Below are 21,653 nucleotides of genomic sequence, written 5' to 3' on the forward strand. Positions count from 1 at the left end.
AGGAAATATTACGTCCACAGCTTCTTCACTTTGGCTTACCATTCCCACAAACCACTCAGGAGATGACCACTGTTCAGGTAATTGCAGAAACAAGGGCTTAAAGAAAGTCACTGCAGCTGCCCAGGTCTTGAAAGCCTCTTTCCCTCCCCCTCATTCCCATTTGTCTTTTTTTCTAATGAGTATCCTCAACCAGGAGTTGTAAGGGAAAGCAGATATAAGAATAAGCTATTGTCATTAATGAATTGGCTCAGTCATGCTGTTAACAGCCCCATTTAATTGTATAGTAGTATTTACTCGGCAGCTTCCTTCACTATAATGTGGCAACAATCCGCTGCACTGTCCCAAATGAACTACCAGGGCTCAGTTTACCATGGCACTACATTCACACCAACTACCCGAAATTTTATCCATTTGCCTCTCACAGTTCTGTAATCAAGCATATAGTCAAGGCTAGAGTAGTCAGTATTCATCTCAGCTTTCATGACCAAAGCACTCAAAGAAATACCACTGCACAGGAGTACTTACCAGCAGCATCCTCATCATGGGCAAATCTGTCATTAATCATGAGGTGAGGTGTCCAAGCTGGTGGGTTTGGGTCTGTTTTGTTTTGCTTTTAGCTTTTTGTAGAAGAGAAATGAACATTATCAATATGACCGACCTATCAACAGCAGGACTTGGAACCCACAGCAGAACCATAGAGCAGTCTGGGTTGGAAGGAGCTCTTAAACCTTGTCCATTTCCAATCACTGCCATGGGCAGGGACTTCCTGCCAGGTCAGACTGCCCCGAGCCCTATTCATCCAAGCCCTGGATCATCAAGTTACCACCCTTCTTTCTCACCACTCTTCTTTGTTACTGTTACTTACCTTCCATCACTTGATATAACCAGTCTGCCCAGAAAAGTAAAGCCCAGAAGAAATCTAGACTTCCATCCTAAATAACCACAAAAGCTAGTTGTGAATGGCTATGGATGTAGCCACAGAAAGACACAATGTTCCCTGAAGATTCCCTTGGAGATTCATGCTGCCCCATGGCAGCAGGGACAGCCTGGTGCCCCAGCCCAAAGCACTGATCTGCTCCCAGTGCTCTGCCTGCCCCTACAGGGAGGGAGATTTCCGCACAAGGAAAAGAGCACCAAACCCTAATGTGCACCCTGCACTAAGCAAGGCAGGTAGCTACATGTGGCATCTGCTACCTGAGGCTCAAAAAGCACTTCTAAAAATTCAGTATCCCTATTTTGCAGACAAAGAAACAGCAAAATTACTCAATCCAAACAGAGCTGCAGAAAACAAAAGCCACAGCTCTGCATGGCACTGTATAGGTTTTTCTTTTTTTGTGTGTGTATGCTATGTCAAAAAAACAGCAAAAACTCTTTCCACATTTTTACCAGAGATGCTATTTTAAAAGATTGTATTTTGGAAAGTACATACTCCTTTCCTTTAGACTTCTTTATCGTGCTAATTGACCCTGCCAGCTTCACGGGAATCAATCCAGCTGCACAGGGCAGGCGCGAGCTGTCCCTGTTAACAAGCCACCGCGGGCTCCAGCCCGACCCTATTGGGAATCCATAACAGCAGCTGCTCCCATTGGCTTCAGCAGGAGTGGAGAACCTCCTCCAGGCTGAGGAAAGAGATCCTATAGAACAGGAGACGATGAGCAAAACCAGAGATGGAATCACTCCCACAGACAAGAAATACTTGTAATTTCCAGCTACCTAAATGCAATGAGGACAGAGTAGAAGAGAAAGGTCTGGTACAATTGATCCCAGAACTAGGAAACAATAACACTTTGGAACCAATATGGATTTTCTTTAACAACAATGTAAGAGGGCGTGTTGCAAAAATAGCAGAAACAGATAAATATAGAAGACCTGTCTTCCACTGAAGAGCCAAGTGCTGGAGTCTCTGTTTACATGTACATTACTAGCAACACCATGCACTGCATCAAATTACAGTGTGTTTTCCATTTCAGTGCATGCAATTCCTCCCCACTACCCCCACCAGTCTCACGAGGAATCATACTGCTAAGCACAGCAAAAAAATATCCAGACACCTTTGGCTATAAACGCAGCTGTCTTGCCTTATGATAGAATGCTTTCCTTTACACCACAATGCATCCACACACAGCTAACTGGAAAAGATTGTTTTTTTCCTCCCCACATTTTAAATATTTGCCTAAGTATCCTTTCCTTTTCACTGCTTGGTAAGAGTCAGCTACCACCACCACTCTGCTGCTGCTAAACATCCAAACTCAGCTGTTGACAAAAAGGAGAATTGCAACGTAAAGGCAGGGAAGGCAACTCCATGAGAAATGTGAGCTTTGCTGCCCAGCCTTCCTGGGCAGCCAGGTGAGCTGACTCGGCTGCAGCTTCCCAAAACACAGCGCTCGTGGCATGGCTGCTTCTGGGCTTCCCAGCCTGCTGCTGACCCGGCACAGCTGGGCGCCAGAGGAAGCTGCAGCAGGGCTGGAAATAATAATAAACATCATAAACAACTAGAAAGCAAATAAATAAAACTGTTGGGTTTGTTTCTTCTGCTAATGTAGATGGGAGCACAGCTCTTTAATGGTCTGAACTTCCTATAGCAAGTATCACAAGAGACCTAAGCTGTCCGACCTTAGTCCAAGCTAAACCTTTATTCTCCACCCCACTGCTCTTCACAGGTCCACATTCATAACAAAATAATTTAATAAGTGTCATCTATATAGAGATTACCTAGATACTTTGAAGATAAGTGAATATGTGCAAATAGCACAGTTTCACTTATGTCACATCTAAAAGAAAATGTACCCAAAGCTACCACCCTGTAGGCAATGAGAAAGAATATACAGAATAAACTGAAAGAACCCACATCACGCATATAGCACAACAAAAGCTAACAGCTTGGGTTAGGGGACACTTCGTCCCTCCACAATTATGCTGGGAAACTAATACCCATTTACTCTGGAGATACAGAGAGGTTACATCAGAGGATACCCCAACTTTAAAACACAACTGTACTGTTGCAAAGCAAGGCTGATCTCAGAGCATTCTGCACAAAGATCTGTACTCTCTAGAGAAGCAATGCCCCTGAAAAGAAAATAACAAAGAAATATGCATTCCAGACCTTTCACAAAAACTAAGTGGAGCATTATGCAGTAGAGGAGAGGGTCAAGCACCTCAGACCACTTGACTCGTGAACAGAAATGCATTCTGCAGTCTCTGGCACACACTTAGCTCATGCAAACAAGCCTTTGCTGCCAAATGACATCTTTATGCATCAGCCTCCAATCTGGCACTCATTCTTTGCTTCTTCAGAGGCTTCTTCCTAAACAGATGAAAAACTTCTGGCCACAGAAGACAAAGCAGCTCACCTTCAGCTTACCTCCTAACACCTGAATGCTGCTAATGGCAATCAGCTGCTCAAAGACCCAGAGCAGCCACAACAGTGCTGTTAGAGACAACCAAGCTGCCTATTACACAGCATCCCCAGGTCGGGTCACCAGACAGGTTCAAGACATTTCAAGCAAAATTCATTTTGAGGGATTGATGCCAAAGCGGGGCAGCGAGAGAGGAGCTGGTCAAGGCCGGGGCTGGTGTCACCTAGGAGAGCCTCATGCTGCTCTGCTGGGCCATTCTCTAGGAGCAGCAGGCAGTGCTGAGCCTCTGGAGCATCCACATCCCTCTCACATCACTGAGCGCTTTGAGGCAGGCTCCCAGCCCCGCTGTTTCCAAGAGTGGGAAGAACAAAAGCAGCTGCGCACTGCGGTTCAGAATTACAGGGCTCAGCTCACAGAGAGAGCAGCACCGAAGTCGTGGTGGCTTTTGAGAAGGTTACAACTCACATAAAAGCTGAAAAGCTGTTTCCTCTCCTATCACTCTAATTAATTGTGCAAATGAGAACAGGGCCTAAGTGAATGTACTGCAGAGCGCGACTCCAAGGCGCCTTGCAGTCCTGCAGCTTTTAGCTTTCAGCGCAAACACTCAAAATTCTGCTCACTGCTATTTTCAAGAAAAATAAACAAACAACAGGCTCAGACTGGGAGTTCTCCTAAAGAGAAAGGCTAAAGGCTTTTCCCCCCCCCCCAATTTACCTTTAGAACAGTCATAAGCCATTAGCACGTCTCACTTTAATATCTAATTGGTTAATTGATCCAGCTTCACTTTTTCCCAGGGAGAGAACGCCTGGGAACGGGTCACTATCGCACAGTGGGTTCTGCAGTACCACTGGAGCACACTAACAGAGAATGAGGAAGCACTGCCCACCTGCTGCTCCTCTCCCTGCACCCAGGCCTGAAGGAGGATGCCATCGCTTGCAGGCGTCTCCTTCTCCCCAGGGCGCACAGAAGGATGCTCAGGAAAGCTGGCTCCCCAGAGCCAGCTCACATTTGGTGGCAAAGGGGGGATTACAGGCAGGCAGAGCAAAGCAAAAGGGCATACAGAAACACTGACCTTCTTCGGAATGGTCTACAGATTCCCCACTTAAGACTTTACCAAAGCTTTCAAGTAAAAACCCATTGTTTTGAGGGAAATTTTTTAAAAGAAAAATAAAACACATCCTCCCCATCCCTGAAGATGCCCCAGTGCCTCTGTGTGTGCGCTCACATTGACTCACACCCTTCCCAGAGGAAGCTTAAAACCCTGTGTAATTGATGCTCTACCAATTTGGAGAGGGGCTGGAGCCATACAAAGAGACCCTTTATCTTACAAACAGAACAAAACGAAGCAGAAACGAACTCATTCTCAGGCTTATAAAACAGGCCTTTACAGATAATTATGTTTTATTACTCTTCATTTTATGAGAATTGTGTTATACAAAACAAATACCAGATGCCTATTTGTTTCATATTGGGAAGGGGGGTGGGGAATGAATCTCTTCAAGCACTGCCGTAAGCAGCACTGCTTTTAATTAAACACAATAAATGCATAAAAATTAATGCTGTTTGGAACCAGCAGGTAGGAAGCAAATGTAAAATTGTAGCCACTAAAAGAGCCTCTTGTCCCTAAGCTCCCATGGCAAGTGCCTGGGGCCTCCAGTTGGTTCTCTGGGAGTAAGGCTCCTGAGATGTGATTTTTTCTTAAAAATTAATATCCAACACTGCAGATAACCAAAAGCTTAAAAAAAAAAGGAGGTGAGGAACTCAAACGTTACTGCTACTGAAATGACACACAGACTTAACAAGGAAAACCTGTGAGTTATAAATAAGCCAGCCACGCAGCTTAAACAGGAAGCTATGGGTTCAAATGATGGAAGATGAGGGTGAAGGCAAAGAAATGCAAAAGGATTTCCAGCAACTTTAAAATAAAGCAATCAACCAAAGCAGCAGCACTGACATCTGAATATGAGCTGGATTCTTTCACTTGCTAGGCTGACACAACAGTCCTCCAGAAGCATGCAGGACCCAACCCCACAACAGAGACCAGGGACACGCACTAGAAACATGGAGAAGACAACTGGAGGGAGGCACACAAAGCACACAGAAGCACAAAAGCAAGGATTGGACACAGCTCCTCAAGGAAAATAGAACATGCCCAACTTCTCAGCAACAGCCAGATGTCAGCGGTCCACCCCCACAGAAGAATCACTAGGAAATTCATTTCCTATTTGCACTGGTGGTTTCCTTTTTCATTTTAATTGCATCAAGATCCAATCATAGAGGGACAATAGATGCTTCTTTCTCAAGGCCAATACTAGCTGTGCATTGTCAATCCAGTTTTCAGCATCATGCCTGATACTGCTTTAAGGCTAACATTCTGCAAAAGAGTCCGGAATTGTGTTGGCAGGATCGTGCTCCAGTGGGAATCTTCTTCTAGAAAGACTTTGTGAAAGAGAGATTTTACAGACAGTGCAGTAGCAAATGCCAAACACGTAACAGTGGAATGGTTTCCATGTTTAGCTGTTCAATTCCAGGTTTCCCTACACTGTAATTGTTGAGAGGGTCTCCTGTCCCACCCTCCACCAGTGCCTATCCTCAACCTTAACTGTCTTCTCATTATATTTGTTTACAAACATTCACTGCATTCTACACTTTATTAGTCCAGTCAGCTAACTGTAAGACCCCAGTACTACTCAATACAATTATAGCAATCAGTGCATTGATTATTGTGAAACACAGTTATCCTGAGGATAAAGGTGAAGTCAACAAGAAGCAACGTTCTAAGCAGTAACTGCACTACCAGGGCAACCTGAGGCCATATCACCACCCCCAAGCCCGTAGTTCTCATTTCAGACACAACATGGATTTCACTGCTAATTATTTTACTATGACCTGTGGCAGAAGGGTTTTTCATTAAAATGAAACAACATTAAAAATCCTTTTTGCTAGAAAGGTTTATTATAGGCTGCTAGAAGCAGCTACCCGAACAAAAGCAGAAAAGCTGTTTTCGTTGGAAATTCAGGGATGTTTCTACACACAAAGCCAAAGGACACGCATTCTAATCACCACATTTGCTATTTCAGCTTGCAGTGCCTGTGGCAGCTGGTTTGCCAGCAATGCAAGGGGAGTATGCTGGGCTACTGAGCCCGTGGGTGTTGCTGCATCACCAATCTCCTCCAGAGGCTCAAGTGTTCCAATGGCTCACCTCTTCCCTCCATCACTTCATTCAGTCACTTTCATCTTGCCACAACAGCAGTGCCATGAAAGGAAAGGGGGGAGTGGGAAGAATGTGCTAAAATGAAGCAAAAAAAGGATTATTTGGGACTGAAAAAGTCAATTTGACAGAGGAATCTGGCTGACACTGCGAGCCAGAGATGAAAGCACTATGTATGGGACCTGTGGTGCACGGACAGCAATGGTGGCATGATTCTCATCAGAAAAACTCATCTCTAACACCTCCTGAGCATCACTCCCATAAAAGAGCCAGATAACAACCTAGGGCTATGGAATTTAGCTCAGATTTCATACACGACGACGCCTTGAGACACGTGGCCAAGTCAAAACTAAAACAAAATGGTTTTTAAACCTTTCTTAAATGGATCCACGTGCCAAAGCCAGCCGTGCAGCCTGAGAACATGCCAAGTAGTAAAGGGAAGGAGAACACCAGCCCGTGTTAAGATCTGTAGAACTGTATTTAAAAATACAAGCGGGAAATGAGGAGAGAGAAATGAAAATGAACAATTGCCTGAAATACTTCCCTGAAATACTTCCCACCTTCAGAAATTCCCCCTTAAAATCCCTACCTGCTCCAGTCACCTTGCTGCTATCAGATTTTTATTACTCTTACTCGCGAGAAATTCTGCGCACTTAACATGCAGGAGCGGTACCTGGGAATAGATCCTGCTGCCATAGATAATGCGGTTCTAAGGGAAACCCATCAATTGTTAATGGCCATGCAAATTGTTGAAACTGGAGAGTTATTCACAGTTATCTCACTGTGATTTGGTAAGTGTCCATGCCTGATGCGATCACTCACTTGATATATTATTCCATTACCATTCAAGCAGCAGCCTTACCTTTCGGTTTTAGGGGGAACAAAAAGGGCGAGAGAGAACAGGAGGGTGAAGGGCTGCTATTTGTTTTCAACTGCCTTAAGCAGCCACACATACCTCCTCGTGAGAAGGTTTTACAGCACAGTCAATCTCTCTCTGAGACTACAGTCGTGACTTACTGAATTTCTTAAACCCCTCTGACCAGAAACTGAAGAAGTTTAGCGCGCAGTTTCAGCCCCTGCTCTTGCAAAGCACCTCCTTAGGTTTCACTCAAACACATGGTTCCCACATCCTTTGTGGCCCTGGATTTTCAGGCTGCAGATTGTACACTTGTACTTTTTCTGATCAGGGCTCTGTACTGCTTATGCAAAAATGTGCTGACACCCAGTAAGCTACAGGTGTTTCCTCAAACCCGTAATGCATTCACTCTCTTTCGGCACCAACTTAGCAATTATTAATTTTCAGCATTACTGCAGCTCCAACATATTAGATGCCTTTTTTTGTTGTTGCTGTTGCTTCCTGCCTGTGATTTATTACTTTTAGAGAAGCATAGTTTGTTTTTCCATTTTGTTTGTTCGTTTACAAACAGCCCTTCGGGGGGAAACGTTATTCTTCTTTATAAAGTAATTCTGAAATCGCAGGATACAAAATAAATCCTGTAATTATGTTTCTCACTGGGATTAGGTAAATTATATTTAATTAAAAAAACCTGCTAGCACCCAGCACAACGGTCGGTGACAAATCGAGGAGATGAAACATTTATGTGTTTATCTTCCTGCTCCAGCTGATTGAGTCCCTGAGCAGGCACACCCATTCCAACCTTCTCAGACACAGAACCAGCCATTAAAACAAAGACTCGTCCCCTCAAGACAAAGGTTCTGACTTCCAGAGGTTGCCCCTGATTTCATTCCTGCAGACTCAGCAGGGGGAGGTTCCATGGGCCTTGGGCAGTCACCCACAGAACTACCCAACTGCACCAGCAGTTCGGTGCTGTGACGGGCATCTGCCTTTGTTTGCAGGGAAAGATCTGCCCAGAAGTCAAGACTTTATAAAGAGAATAAAAGGAAAGCAAGATTTGTAACTAAACTCCCTGCAGCTGCATGAAGGAAGCGCTTGGTGCTGGCTTAGCCTGTGGCCAGCAGGTCACATCTGCCCCAGCACTACAGCCAGAGGAACCCTGCTAACCTGCTTCCTGTGCACACTTCCAGCTGTAAACGCAGGAACCCACAAGGAGAGGCATTCTGCAGCAGCAAGGGATTTCCACAGCTTCTTCTTCTTCTTCAGGTTTGCAGTCACACTCCCATCCACATTCCTGTACCCAGCATGATGCGGCCACACTCATCCTGCAGCGCTCTCACCAGGCTGGGAGCCTCTGTGTCCTACAGCTGTGACGTTTTAGGGAATCATGTACACTCGACACATCCAACTTGAGACCCACTGACAGCACTGTGGTTGTGTCATGCCCCATGCCATCATGGCAGCAGCTCTGCATCTGCCCCATAGAGGGGCCTGGCCCAGTCACAACCATCATGGCATCGCTTTTGGTTGTACATGCATTTGTGATCAATTGTTTCCAAGGATGAATGCAGAAGAGTAATATCTCATCAAGAATCTCTGGTGAACACCTTGAGAACTCACTGTAAATTGCAATTGCCACTGCCAATGCATCAGCCTGATACTGTAGTTTCACAAAAACATGGACAGATAGCCCACTAGTTTTACTGCCCTCTTCTTAATGTGTATCTTAATGGAATCCAAATAATGATAAGTTCTGTTACTTATATACATTAACTTTATTACGTATTTAATGAGGGCTGCTCTGAAAGTAATGCCTCCTATTCCATTATGTTGGCCTGTGACATCAGGGGCAGATGGTTTTGGTACAGCAGCAGAGGCTGACCCTTCCCACCAATATCCCGTGACTTGCTGCTGTCATGCAACAGATGGCAGCAGAGGGGCAATCTGACAGAAGAGTGTCTGACACAGGAAGCAAAGGTGCGTTACCAAATTCCTCCATGCAGAAAAATTTGCACCTATTGACATTCATCAATATTTGCTGATTGTTCATGGAGCCCAGACGGTGGATGTGAGCACAGCAAGGCGCTGCGTTTCTGCAGTGGCAACAGCAAGTCACCTCCACAGGCTCTATGAAAATGCATAGCTAATAGAGGTGACTGTGTTGAAAAAGTGTTTTGTAGCTGAGACTTTGCTCCATTAAATAGTGTTACTGTGCTCTTTGTATCTGTTGCAGTTTCCACGGAAATAATTAAAAGGCATTACTTTCAGACCAACCTTCGCAGATGCAGCTCTGGACAATTTCTCTTCTCTCAGTGCAGCCCAAGCGAGACAAAAGGCTGGACATCCAGGATGGATGGACATCCACGCTCTTCTGCAGCATCAAAGAACTGATCGTTAACAGGACAAGGTCCCCCACACCTACTTTAAAACATTCCAGCACACATTTTCCATTTAGGACCCACCGGCAGGGTGCAGCCATCAGCGCCGCGCTCCAGCAGGAGCCGAGCAGCGATTGATCTCATTGATTTGTGTCCATGGGCTGACACAGCCGCATCGAGCAGCGCTAATCTGGTGGGAGGGGAACAGAGCTGCGCTGCCTGCAGCCCAGCGTCCTGCCGAAGTGCTGTGCTGCAGCAATGGGACCGTGCCGGGATCACACGGGAGCAGCCAGACGCTTCTCCTGACCGTGTTTACAGCCAACACGCCGTCGAATGCCTAACTGTATAATTATAACCTATTACAATTATGCAAAAAAGTAACATTTCAGAAAGGCCTTCTCATTTCCCATTCTTAGCACTGAATACTTTTGTTTTGCAGCCAATCAACTAAATTAGCCCTAATTCTGCTTCATTCACAGACACAAAGAGTATATTAGAGAAAAAAAAGTGAACAAACGGGAAATTCACTTAGGAACATAGGAATTATTTTGTTTTCATCTATCTCTGCAATAGAAACCAGGGGGAAGGAAGCCCACTTCGGCACAGGCAGCTCTGCACTCCTTCGCAGCACCGTGCAGCTCTCTGTACGGCACCAGGACTGGCAGTGCCTCAGCACCTGGGTGAGCACGACACTTAGATCTGTCCAAAAGAAGCAGTGGGAACCAAAGAGTTCGTATATTGAAACTGACCATGCACCGTGATCTACGAAACCTGAAAAAAACCAACAAATTAGTTTTTGTGTGATGTCTAGAGAAAATGGCACCTCCTTCCTCTCACGACTGAGGAGTCCCAACCTCCACAACTGGCTCAAAGTTATGTTTCCTTATTCCCATTCACAGTACTATTTTAGAAAGTCACATCACATTTGAAAGTCATCTAACTGCATATGCTCGCTTAGGTTCTTTCTCAGCAGAGCAGCTAGGCACAAAATTCTGCTGAGCAAGTGCCTGGATTTCTTAAAGCATTACTTCTCTTTCCTCATGTGAAACAAATCTCCTCTCTTTTGTTCTCATCTTGAATTCATTCCTCCAGCTAGGTTCCTCTACAGCCCCAGCATGCCCATCTCTCATCCAGCTGTGTGCAAGCCACCTCCCACTGCAATTCCAGGACAAGGACTGCTTGGAGCATCCTCCTCAGCCTCTCCCAGTGCAGGAGTTCAAGCTGTCACAAACAGCATCTGCTCCAGAAGAAAGTACCACCGCCAGCATGCTCTGCCTTGGACTCGCAGCCCCCCAGCATAACAGTGAGCGTAGGCTGGCCAGGACACCCATATGCCCCAAAAAACTAAGCATCCTGGAAAGCTGCAGAGCCTTAAATATAACCTAAAGTTACACATTCCTGTGTGCTGAACTCATCTCCCTACAACACGGAACAGGAATACGCATCTTGCATCATCCGCCAGCTACAGCCAAGTCCTTGAAAAAGAAAGCCACCAGAGCAGGATGTGGCCATTGCTTCACTTCCAGTTATCTGTATGCCCACCAACTGCTCTCCTCTGGGTATTACAGCAGTGTGTTTACCAAAGACCACGGAACTCTGTGGATTTGCTGAAAGAAACCTCACAGTGAGAAAGGGAAAGCAATCACAGATAATACTCCAGAAATCATCAGATTACAGCACATTCTCTTGACTCACATCTGTTGAGTAAATAAGTGTTTTGTGCCCACCAGTCTCATTTACTTCCCTCTCACAGTCAGCTGCCGTTTTCCTCTTCAGTGGACTGTTCCAAGGCTGTATATGGGCCAAATTGCTGGATTATTTCCAGCAGAGTCAAACTGAAACCCAAGTTTCAGTTTGATCTTCCAACACTAAGTTGGATGCAATAACTTTCCCAATATTGTATGTGCACTTATCCTTCTCTTGAGGCAGATGCAGGGCATGGGCAGCATATCCTTAAAATCAAAGAATCATTATGGCTGGACAGACCACTAGTATCATCTAGTCCAGCCATCAACTCATCACTTCCATGCCACTAAATCACATCACTCAATGCAACATCTACTCTGTTCTTGAACATCTTCAGGGACAGTGACTCCACAACCCCCAGCATCTTGTTTCAGTACCTCATCCCTCTTCCTGAGAGCAAATTTTTCCTAATAGCCAACTACAAGATATGGTTTAGTAGCTTGTGGTACTAACAGGAATGGGAGGGTGGTTGGACTAGATGATCTTGCAGGTCGTTTCCAACCTTGCGATTCTGTGATTCTGTGATTCTAATATGCAACCTTGCTACAGCCATCTTGCTAGGGCACAGCTGGTCTCATCCAGGCTAGAATCGTGACTTTCAGCTCAGTGTTGGTTTGGGTTCAACAAAATGCCAACGACCCATTTCAGGTTTAATTCTGCATAATGTGGAAACAATGGCTTGGACCTTTCTTTTTTTTTTTTTGAGTTCTGTTCTACTGCCACACAGTGATAATTGTTTATCAGTAAATTATCCTGCAACACCTCCATTTCTGCCTACAGAAAAAGGACCAGAGCAGCCACCTGCTGTAACGGTTTGTCACCACACAGCCTTGGGTTAGACGCTTGACAGGAGTGATGTAGAAAAGCCTGGAGCGAGCAATTATAACAATAACTCACCCCACAAGGACGTTTAATCACTCAGTTAGGAGGGAGGCTGGATGCACCTACAGGCAGAGTGCGTGACCCTGTGCAAGTGGGACGGATGATCAGACACTGGAGCATGTGGGATGGATGAACAGCACACACCTGTGGGGTGCCAGCACAATGTCCCCTTATGGCATGCATCAGTGACAATTACCATCCCTACCTTGGTGTCTTTGGGGGCACGTGCACTGCACCTTTCTCAAGAACTCACAGCTTTTCCCACCTGCTCTAACAGACACGTTAGGACACCCTGACATGCACTGAGCAGGGGGAGGAACATGTTGCAACAAATGTTGTGCCTTACCAAGATGTGCTGAGGCAGGGGAACTTTGTTATTTACCTGCTTACTTCTCTTTGGAATAAATACATTGTAGAACAGGCAAACTTCCAGTTTCTTGAAAATTGATATGAAAATAAAAAAGCGGTCTGGTGGGGACAGGCCTCTGCAGGAGCCAAGACACTCTGGGAAAACGCCCAAGGTCTCTTAGCAGTTCTTGAGTTTCACCCAAGCCCGAGAAACATACGGGTGATATTTGGGATCCTTGGGCCCATTCTGTCCCAGCTCAGCTCACTGCTCTCAGGGTCAGACCCGTTCCAGACAGACTGCACGGATATTTCTCAGCCCTGTCCTGAACAGCTGTATAAAAGCTGATCTCTAACACATCAGTAACGTACCTTCATATTCTAATAACAATGCACTGAAGCTCAAGGTGTTGAAAAAGGAATTCTGCACTTGTTCAAAACACGCACATACATGCACAACATCGAGATTCTCATCACACGCTCAGCAGGCACGCCTGAGCCTTCCTGCATGTTTCCATGCCAGTCTTGTGAGCAGCACACTCAGCCCTAGTGCCCGGCACTTCTTTATTTTCACATGTGTACATAAGCCCCGGTGGGGAGGAAACAAAACTGAAATTGCTTTTCTTCCCACTGTGTGCTCACTGCACATCCCTGTAACCTTTGCTCGGGACGGTGCTTTTATGGCAGGAGGTGCAGTGGTGATTGACACACGTTCCACCAGTAGAGTGCACACCAGGTAAGCCTGCAGCGCACTAGGGATTACAGAAAGCAACACACATGCATCTGGCTGGGTGTTTTCCCCGTAACACCTCACACAAGCATGCTGAAGGTCCCCGTGCACCCTGCAGGGCTGTCCCAGATTTAAGCACGCTTTCTGCCTGCATCTAGGCAGCCTCAAGCAGGTCTAAGGGCAGCCACTTCTTACCAAAAGCCCTCAGCTTCCTCTTGCCAGTCCAGTCCCATGCCACGCTGTCCCACAGTTTTCTGCTTGGTCTCGTGCTATTCACACTTCTTGAGCGCTGACTGCTTGAAAAGCACTAAGTCTATGAAGAATGCCTAGCTACACTAGGTCTCCGCCACCACAAAGAAGTTTACGGTTGTCCAAAAATTTTGCTTACCTTCTCTTCTCCTGCCTTCCCTCTTTGATTCTGTTCATTATGTGCTCTGTTTTATTTCCCTCATCATTTCATTACTGATATTAACTACAGCTATCCTGCACAGATTCGAGAATAAAGGTGCTGAACAATGAGCCCTCACATTTCTGTGTATCTCTGCACTACGCACCCATTTTCTGAAGGCAGGGCTGCACAGCCAACACCACCACAGACAGCACTATTTACTCTCCTAGAAAAATCCCTATTCTTGTGTGAATCTATGCATCTGCCTTGATTAAATTATCACATTCTACGATTTCTTTCAGTATCCATAGCTATTTATATTACCTTCCAAAAAATAATTGTTTGGAACCAGTTAAGCCTGTACATGAATTCTGCCTTTGTTTAAAACACATTGTACATATGTATATATTTAGACTGTCATTAAATATTAAATAAGAGGCTGTCTTCAAACTTCAGCAGCATTGCTTGCTTGCTTAACCCTTTGTGAAAGGGAAAGTTCAAAGCTAAAGTCCTTCTGAGCAAGTTTGGGAACTGGTGGCAAAGTCTGACTGCCAGAGCCAAAGGCACTGTGGAGAAACCAGGTTTTCTTTGTTTTCCTCTAAGTTCTGCTTGCTAGTAGTCTAATCGTAACAATGCAATTCATTTTGGTCTGCTTTATCTGCTGAGATGCGTAACTGGGATGCAGATTAATTAACTGTAACATACAGACAGATCTTTCAGCACAATTCAGGGAGTCTAACACACACATGCTATCCTCACCTTCCCCCCAGTGAAAGAAGATGCTTTTACATTTCCCATGGGTAAGGAGGGCACCTTTCTTAGCTCTGTCATATTCCCAGAGAGGAAGGAATACAACCTGCAGACACACAAACCTTGTTCAATCTACTGTGCAGTAGATAGATCTCCACAATGAGTAACTTACAGGGTGTGCTGCGCTGAGGGTAACAGAACACGCCCCACCTCACTGACATGAGATCACTGTGTTTTACAATCTGACCACCTGGTCAACCCAGCTCAGTCAGCTCTGCCCCTCGCATCGAGCCAACACATCAAGGCCAGCTCTCCATGGAGAGGGCATCGATGCTCACCTCAGCCCTGCAAAGTGCTGCAGCATAGGAGCAGTAGAATGCTGTGTGGCCCTCCCAGTCCTACATGGACATGCAATTATGTGCATCTTGGAGAACGCGCTTACCCTTTCCCCGATTAAAACCTCAAAGACAGATTGTTGGACCTGAGCTGAACAAGCCCTACAAAAGCATTGTGTGTGTTGTTCTCAAGGCCCACAGAGTTTTCTCAGGCCAGCAAAGGTCCAGTTTAGAGACACTTTAAAGCACCACAGTCCTACTGATGGTCAGCTGCCAGAATAGTCTGAGCGGAGTCCCTGAGCCTTTTGCCCAGCAGAGCAGTTACATGCCCTTGGGATGTGACCTTGTTAGGTTTATGGAGCCAACAGAACTCCAGGTGGGGTCAGTGCCCTAATGGTGAAGCAGAATGGAGCATCAGCAGATGGCACACGTGGCTGCTGGCTGGCACTGAGCAGCACAGGGCAGCAGCACCACAGAGGGATGCTCTTACCAGACACGAGGCCAAAGGGCTTCAGTAACCGCTCAGCACGGTGTCTGAGTGCCAGGAGCTCAGTGTGCCTCAGCTCTTTGTATCATCTCATTTTCTGGTAATAATCTTTTTTCACTTCCTGTCTTACCCGGCGGCGCTGCGAGGGAATGCAGAAGCCACCACCAGCACGGCACGGCTGTGTGCCAGCAGGCAGCATGGCACACCTCTGGGGGCTGTGTGTGCACTCAGCCCTGAGAAATAGGCAGCAAAGCACAAAGCTTAGGAGGAGTGCTGTATCTTGTATTACGACTAAATGCTACGGCTGGGGGGGAAAAAAAGTTCTTACTCATGTCAAACAACGGCCGGTGTTTGTTTTTGTGACAACCAGACAACGTGGAGCACAGTAAATAATGCAGACCTTTCGTATCTCACAGTTGGCTCAGATTGCTCCTCCTCTGCCAAACAACAGCACGCCCTGAAGGCCACGGTCACAGCTCTGCTGTCCCAGTGCCCGCAGGGAGACCCACGGGACCCCTGTCACCAACAGCGCAAATTCAGCTCAGTATCTCCACGCTGCTTCTGCTTTTCATTCTGTATCCCCACTGGGTTTTTTCCACGCATGCATCATTGCATCCCCAACCACTAAAAGCTTTCTAACAGCAAGTGGCACTAAACGCCCAGCATTTTGCTGCTGCCTCCCCACTCCGGGGCAGATTTACCAGGATGGACCCACATTTTGGTGTTCTCAAACCAAACCCTCCCAGCCCCCGTGGCCGCTTTCGGTGGGAAGCGAGCGGCCGACGGGAAGTTCTGCTCAGCGCCGATGCCATGGGAGCTCCTCCACCACTCCTCCCCAAGAGCGTTTCCACCCACGCTCACAGAGCGTTGCAAAGCCCTTCCCGCAGCCCCACCACGCGCCGCTGGCTGCACGGCACAACGCCGCTCCGCTCGATTCAGCGTCTGCCTCCTTCAACGTGGAAACCGTTCTCACGGAAAACTTCACTCTGCAGGCAGTGGTGCTGGTCAGCATTTAGATCGACTGCACGCAGCTTAATCAGCACGGCAGCGCTGGAGGTAGTCCCTCAGAAGCGATTTTCCCAGCAGCTCTACACACAAACCTGAAAAGCATTCAGGAAGGTAACGGCACGGCGATACGGTACTGCAGGCACAGCACAGGAGACAGCCGGGACACGGAGCGCTAAACACAAACCGCGCTCACGGCGCTCACACATCCTCACACACAGATGTAGGCACTCGCACGCAGGGCATCAGCACAGCGTTTCCCTTCCCTCCTTTCTGTCCGGCGATGTCAGCTCCGGCCAAGAGCCGCGAGGCTGTGACACCCGGCAGCGACCGGTGTGGCAGCACCAGCCCTTGGCCTCCAACTCTTTCAGCTCCGAGGCAGGGCTGCGAGAGGGCACTGCTCGGGGAGCGCCAGGTGCACGGCATCCCCAGCAGCACCTCTGCCGCCCAAGGGCCACGAACACTCTGCTGGGCACGGTCTGCTGGCCGTCACCGCGCGGAGCAGCCACAGACACACCAACCCACCCGCGGGACCCCGGCTTCAGCGCTCACTTACTTCTCGTATTCGGTGTTGTCTCTATCGCAGCGCGAATCCTTGTGCTTTTGCCAGTCTTTGCCGTGCTTGCAGGTGGTCAGGAGGACAACGTCCTCCCCGTTGTGGACGTGATATAAGGCATTCCTGGTGTCTGACCCTATCCCTGTCAGGTACCTTTTCCCCTTGAATACCAACATGTACTTCCTGAGAGGAGGGATGGTGTTAAACCTCAAAAATCCCTTCTCCCCTCCTGTCCTAGGGTGATCCTTAGAAAAGAGCGGAATAGAAACATCAAAATTGGGTCTGAAGTTCTCGGTGCTGATGCTGGCTTTGGCCAGCATGGCCTGCCCGATGTCGAAGCCCACGTCCTCGGTGTAGTCGGGCCAGGTGCCGGAATATAAATTAAAAATCAAGTGATTTCTCCCGTTGTTCCACAAGTGGAGGCTCTGCACTTTGGAGCGGAGGTTGTGCACGTACTGCGGGGAGAGCTGGTCCCGGTCCAGCGTGTCCAGGCTGAGCACGAAGAGACACGCCTGGCTAGGGTCGGAGGTGTAGAAGCGGGAGCCCTCGATGGCCGCCAGGACGTTCTGGTAGCTCTCGGCGATCTTCTCCCCCTTCTGCTGCGGGTACACGTAGACCTTGAAGCCGTTTTTCTGGCAAAGGGCGAAGTCGAAGCAGGACTCCATGCGGCAGCGGCGCCCGCGGTAGAGGCCGGCGCTGGCGTCCCGCCGCTGCCGGGGGGAGACGCGGGCGCCGCCGCCCTCGGGGCCGGGCGCGAAGGGCCGCAGCGCGTCGGGGAAGCGGGGCCAGGGCCGCTCGGCGCCGGGGCCATGCCGGCTGCTACCGGGCGGCGCAGCGCGGCGCGGGGCGCGGGCTGCCCGCAGCTGCACGCCTCCGAGGTAGAGCAGCAGGGCGAGACAGGTGCCGGCGGAGAGCAGCGTCAAGTAGCGTTTTTTGGCCTGCATGTGTCCGGCGGGGGTCCGGGGGGCTGCGGAGGAAGGCGGGGGCGGCCCGAGTTCGCCGGGCGCCGCTCTCAGCTCCGGTCCGCCATCTTCCCGCCGGCAAACACTTCAAACTCTCTTCGCCCACCTCCGCTCGGCGCCTTTCCCCAAGCCGCGGGCTGGGGCTGCGCATGTGGGCGACCGCCGGAACTTTTCGCCGCCGCTCTCTCAGGGGCGGCGGGCGGCGGCGGGCCGGCGGCGGCCCGGCGGGGCGCCCCGCATGCACTCAGGGGCCGGCCCCCCGCGCGGGGCGGGCACCGGGGCAGCCCCGCTCCCGCCTTCCCGGCCCTCTCCTCCGCCACGCTCCCGCCTCCCTCCCTCCTCCCTCCCGCCCGCCCTCCCTCCCCTCTCCGCCGCCGGCTGCCGGCCCGGCGGGGCGGCCCCAGCGCTCACAGCCGGCGGGCGCCGCGCCGCAGCCTGACGAAGCCCTGCATCGCCCAGCGCCCCCCGCCCGGCCCCGGCGCCGCTCGCTCCTCGCCGCGCGGCCCCCGGGATGCGGCGGCGGCGGCTCCCGATCCTTGCCGCCTCCTTCTCCTCCTCCTCTTTCTTCCCCGCCCCTCCCGCCTTCTCCCGCCTCCCCCGGGCCGAGGCTGCCGAGGCTGCCGAGCCCCGCGCCCTGCCTGCACGCCCGCCCGCCCGCGGGCCGCGACCCCCGCCTCAGCCGGCCCCCCGCGCGCCGCCCCCACCCCGGCCCCGCCGCGCTGACCTCATCCAGCCACGCAGCCCCGCGCCCCCATTGGCGGGGCGTCACGTCCGGGGGGGCGGGGCTTCCGCTGCACCCATTCATAAGCCGCCGCCGGGCGGGGGGCGCCGCCGTGCCGCCGCCGCGGGGACGGGTGGAGGGGTGGCGGGAGCGGGTGTCCCCATCCGGGTACCGCGGTGGGGTTGGCTGCGCTCCTGCGGGCTGAGAGTCCTGCGGGATTGGGCCCGTCTGTACCTGTGGCTGGGGGATTTCAGCAGCCCCGCGCGGTTCGCGTTGCTCCGGGGGTCGGCTCGGGCCTGGCTGGGGTTGACTCAGCCCCGCCCGGCCCGCTGTTGCTGTCGCCCCCTGCCGAGCCGGCACAGTCGTGCTGCGTCGCCTCGGGGCTGGGAGCAGGCGCTCGGGGCAGACCGAAAAACCCCGAAAAAATAAAGAACAATAAATCCAAGAAGAACGAGTGTGGCTGGGGGGCGGCTGTCCCAGGGCTGTTGGGTGAGCGGTGCTGGGCTGTACTCAGTGCCCGCCCTGCCCTCTGCTACCGCCGCCGCTTAGTGGAAGTAATCACCCAAATGCTTGAACGGACTTCTAGCGATGTTGTTGTGCATTGTCTCTTCTGCTCCTTGGCACCTGGTTCTGTGACTGGCAGCCCGGTGCGCTGGGAAAGCCTTGTGCTCACGGGGGCAAATCCGTCTGTGACAAACCTCAGAGCAGGGCTGTAGGATGGGACAGGAGCATAGTGAGCAGCCCAGCTTGCTGCAGCTTTACCCATGCGTGAGCTGCTCTGTGAGGGGCAATTGCACCCCCGGTGGGTGTAAGTGCCTCAGTCATATGAGCTTAGCCACCGAGCATGATGGAGTGTGCTGGGGACCCCATTTTCTTTCATGTCCCCGGGGCTTCTGTTGTGTTTTCTTGTCCCCCTCCGCTTCTGTGGAGCTGAGAAGAAATTATGTGTGTGGAGGCACTGTGCCTCTTCAGTGAGGAGAGGGACAGCCTGCTGTGGAGGGCACATTGCTGGCAGTGAATGGGGTTGGATCTGCAACTGGAGCTGAGAGGAGAGTGTTCCCTTCTGCAGTAATTCGTCTGTAGAAAGGACTGCTGAAGGAAGGAGGCCAGGGTTTGAAGCAGAAGAAAGGAGTGAGAATGGTAAGAAAATGTCATGTTCATGGAGTGGAGTGTTATTGATAGCTAGCAGAGATTTGGGTCTGGGGGGCAGAAGTTTTGGCCTGAGACGTGATGGTGAGGAAGCAGGATTAAATATTAATGTGCGTATTAACCCTGTAAGCCTTCCTTGCAACATTTGTCACAGCACACATGCCAAAAGTGGGATGCTGCTGAAGAAAAAGAGGTCAGCTTCTTGAAAGGTGAACTCAGGCTGCTTGCAGAGGCACCTTCTGTCAAGTGCAGGAAGATGGAATCCCATTACTGTCTGCAAATTAAGCCTCTGGGGACCGGTTTCAAACAGAAAGCAGCCTGCAAGCTGTGCTGTCTGTGCCAAGAACTGTTGCAATCTGATTTTGAGGATCGGGTGCAGGTGATTTCGTGGCATGGAGGATCTCTGCACTGCCACAGGAAGGATACTTGCTGCAGAGTTGTGCCACACTGGAGGTGCTGAAGCCATTACCAGCTTCATAATATAGACTTAAGTTTTAAAATGTCTGGATCTGGACACAGGCTGAAATGACATCGTTTTACAACACAGTGAAATAAAACTCTCCAGATCACTGCTGCTCCACCTGTGCCATATGATTGCTGTGAGTGGGCCTGGATGGCATGGCACTGGGTGCACCTGGGGAGGTGTGTGTGTGCCCCTAATGGGGCTGTTAAGCTGTGGTAATCACTGCTTTCTGAAGACTGCCTTTACAAGCCTACCATTAGCTGCTGTTTGTTATTGTTGTGGGCATCACAGGTGCTGACAGAACCAGGAGGCCTGGCTGTGGCCTGACAAGGGCTACAGGCCCTTCTGACCCCAGTCCTTCACCTTTTGTGCCCTTCCACCTGTCCAATCTGCATTAGTCACCCCAAGCCAGATTTAAAGAGGTTAATCAGAGAGGGCTTTTTTGGGGGGCCTTCCTTCTGGTGACCAGGTGCAGGCTTTGATGCCTCCAAGTTGTAATTGCACGGAGTTTCCTGCTCAGCCACCACATGACTTGTTGACTATGAAGTCCACAGTATCTTCCAACTTGCCTACATAAAAATTCCTTACTGCTTTGCACACTTGGATACACCTTCTTCGTACCTGCTGAGTAATGTCCCTGACTCACCCAATGGACATTCCTCCATCTCCTTTGCCTCTAGGGTTCAATCTTGGGTCTTGGAAAATACTTTGAAATCCACATAAAACGTAAGAAGAAGTGCTGGAACGCTCCCATCTTTAACTAAGCCCCTTAGTTTTTAATCCAGTAATTGTGCTTAAAGTGTTTGCCTACATAGGACACCAAAAGTGACCCCCGTGTGTTCACCTTACTGAAACTGCTTTGCTCTGGCTCCTTGTAAGCAGGATTCAAGCACCTTCATCACTTGAACATTTGCTTGTTTCCTGCGTTTTTGTTCACATATCAATGCATGCATCATTTTTCACCAAGCTGACATGGGAGGAGCCACTTCAGGCTGACGCCCTGGCTTCAGGACCCGTTACGCTCCCCGCAGTGCCACGGATGTGCCTGGGGTCTTAATTCAGTTGGCACCACAGTGAGCCTCTGGTAGGAAAATCCTCCCACACCTCAGGGAGGATGCTTCAATGCTTCCCCCTGGCCATGGCAAGCTGAGCATCTACACGTTACTCCTCCATGCCTTATTGCCCCACGAGAAGCACCTGGTTCCTACACCTCTTAGTAAATCTAACTCTCTGTGGGGTTGTAGACTTGCTCAAGTACCCCGCTCTCACCAGTCTGACCCCCTTTTTTTGTCTTCTTTTTTTCCACCTGGAGAAGTGCTGAGCTCTATCTCTG

General features: G+C 49.7%; 1 protein-coding gene across 1 annotated transcript in view; it reads right to left on the reverse strand.

The window, feature by feature from the left end:
- The window catches only part of EXT1 (exostosin glycosyltransferase 1), a 161,199-nt gene extending 143,003 nt beyond the window's left edge, over positions 1-18,196 (reverse strand). Inside the window, exon 1 of the mRNA XM_052703631.1 lies at positions 17,026-18,196. Coding sequence (XP_052559591.1) covers positions 17,026-17,969 — 944 coding nt within the window. The 5' untranslated portion in view covers positions 17,970-18,196. The remainder of the gene's footprint in view (positions 1-17,025) is intronic.
- Positions 18,197-21,653: the final 3,457 nt, after the last annotated feature.

The sequence above is a fragment of the Tympanuchus pallidicinctus genome, unplaced genomic scaffold (genome assembly GCF_026119805.1).
Source record: "Tympanuchus pallidicinctus isolate F22 unplaced genomic scaffold, pur_lepc_1.0 scaffold5, whole genome shotgun sequence".
NCBI lineage: Eukaryota > Metazoa > Chordata > Aves > Galliformes > Phasianidae > Tympanuchus > Tympanuchus pallidicinctus.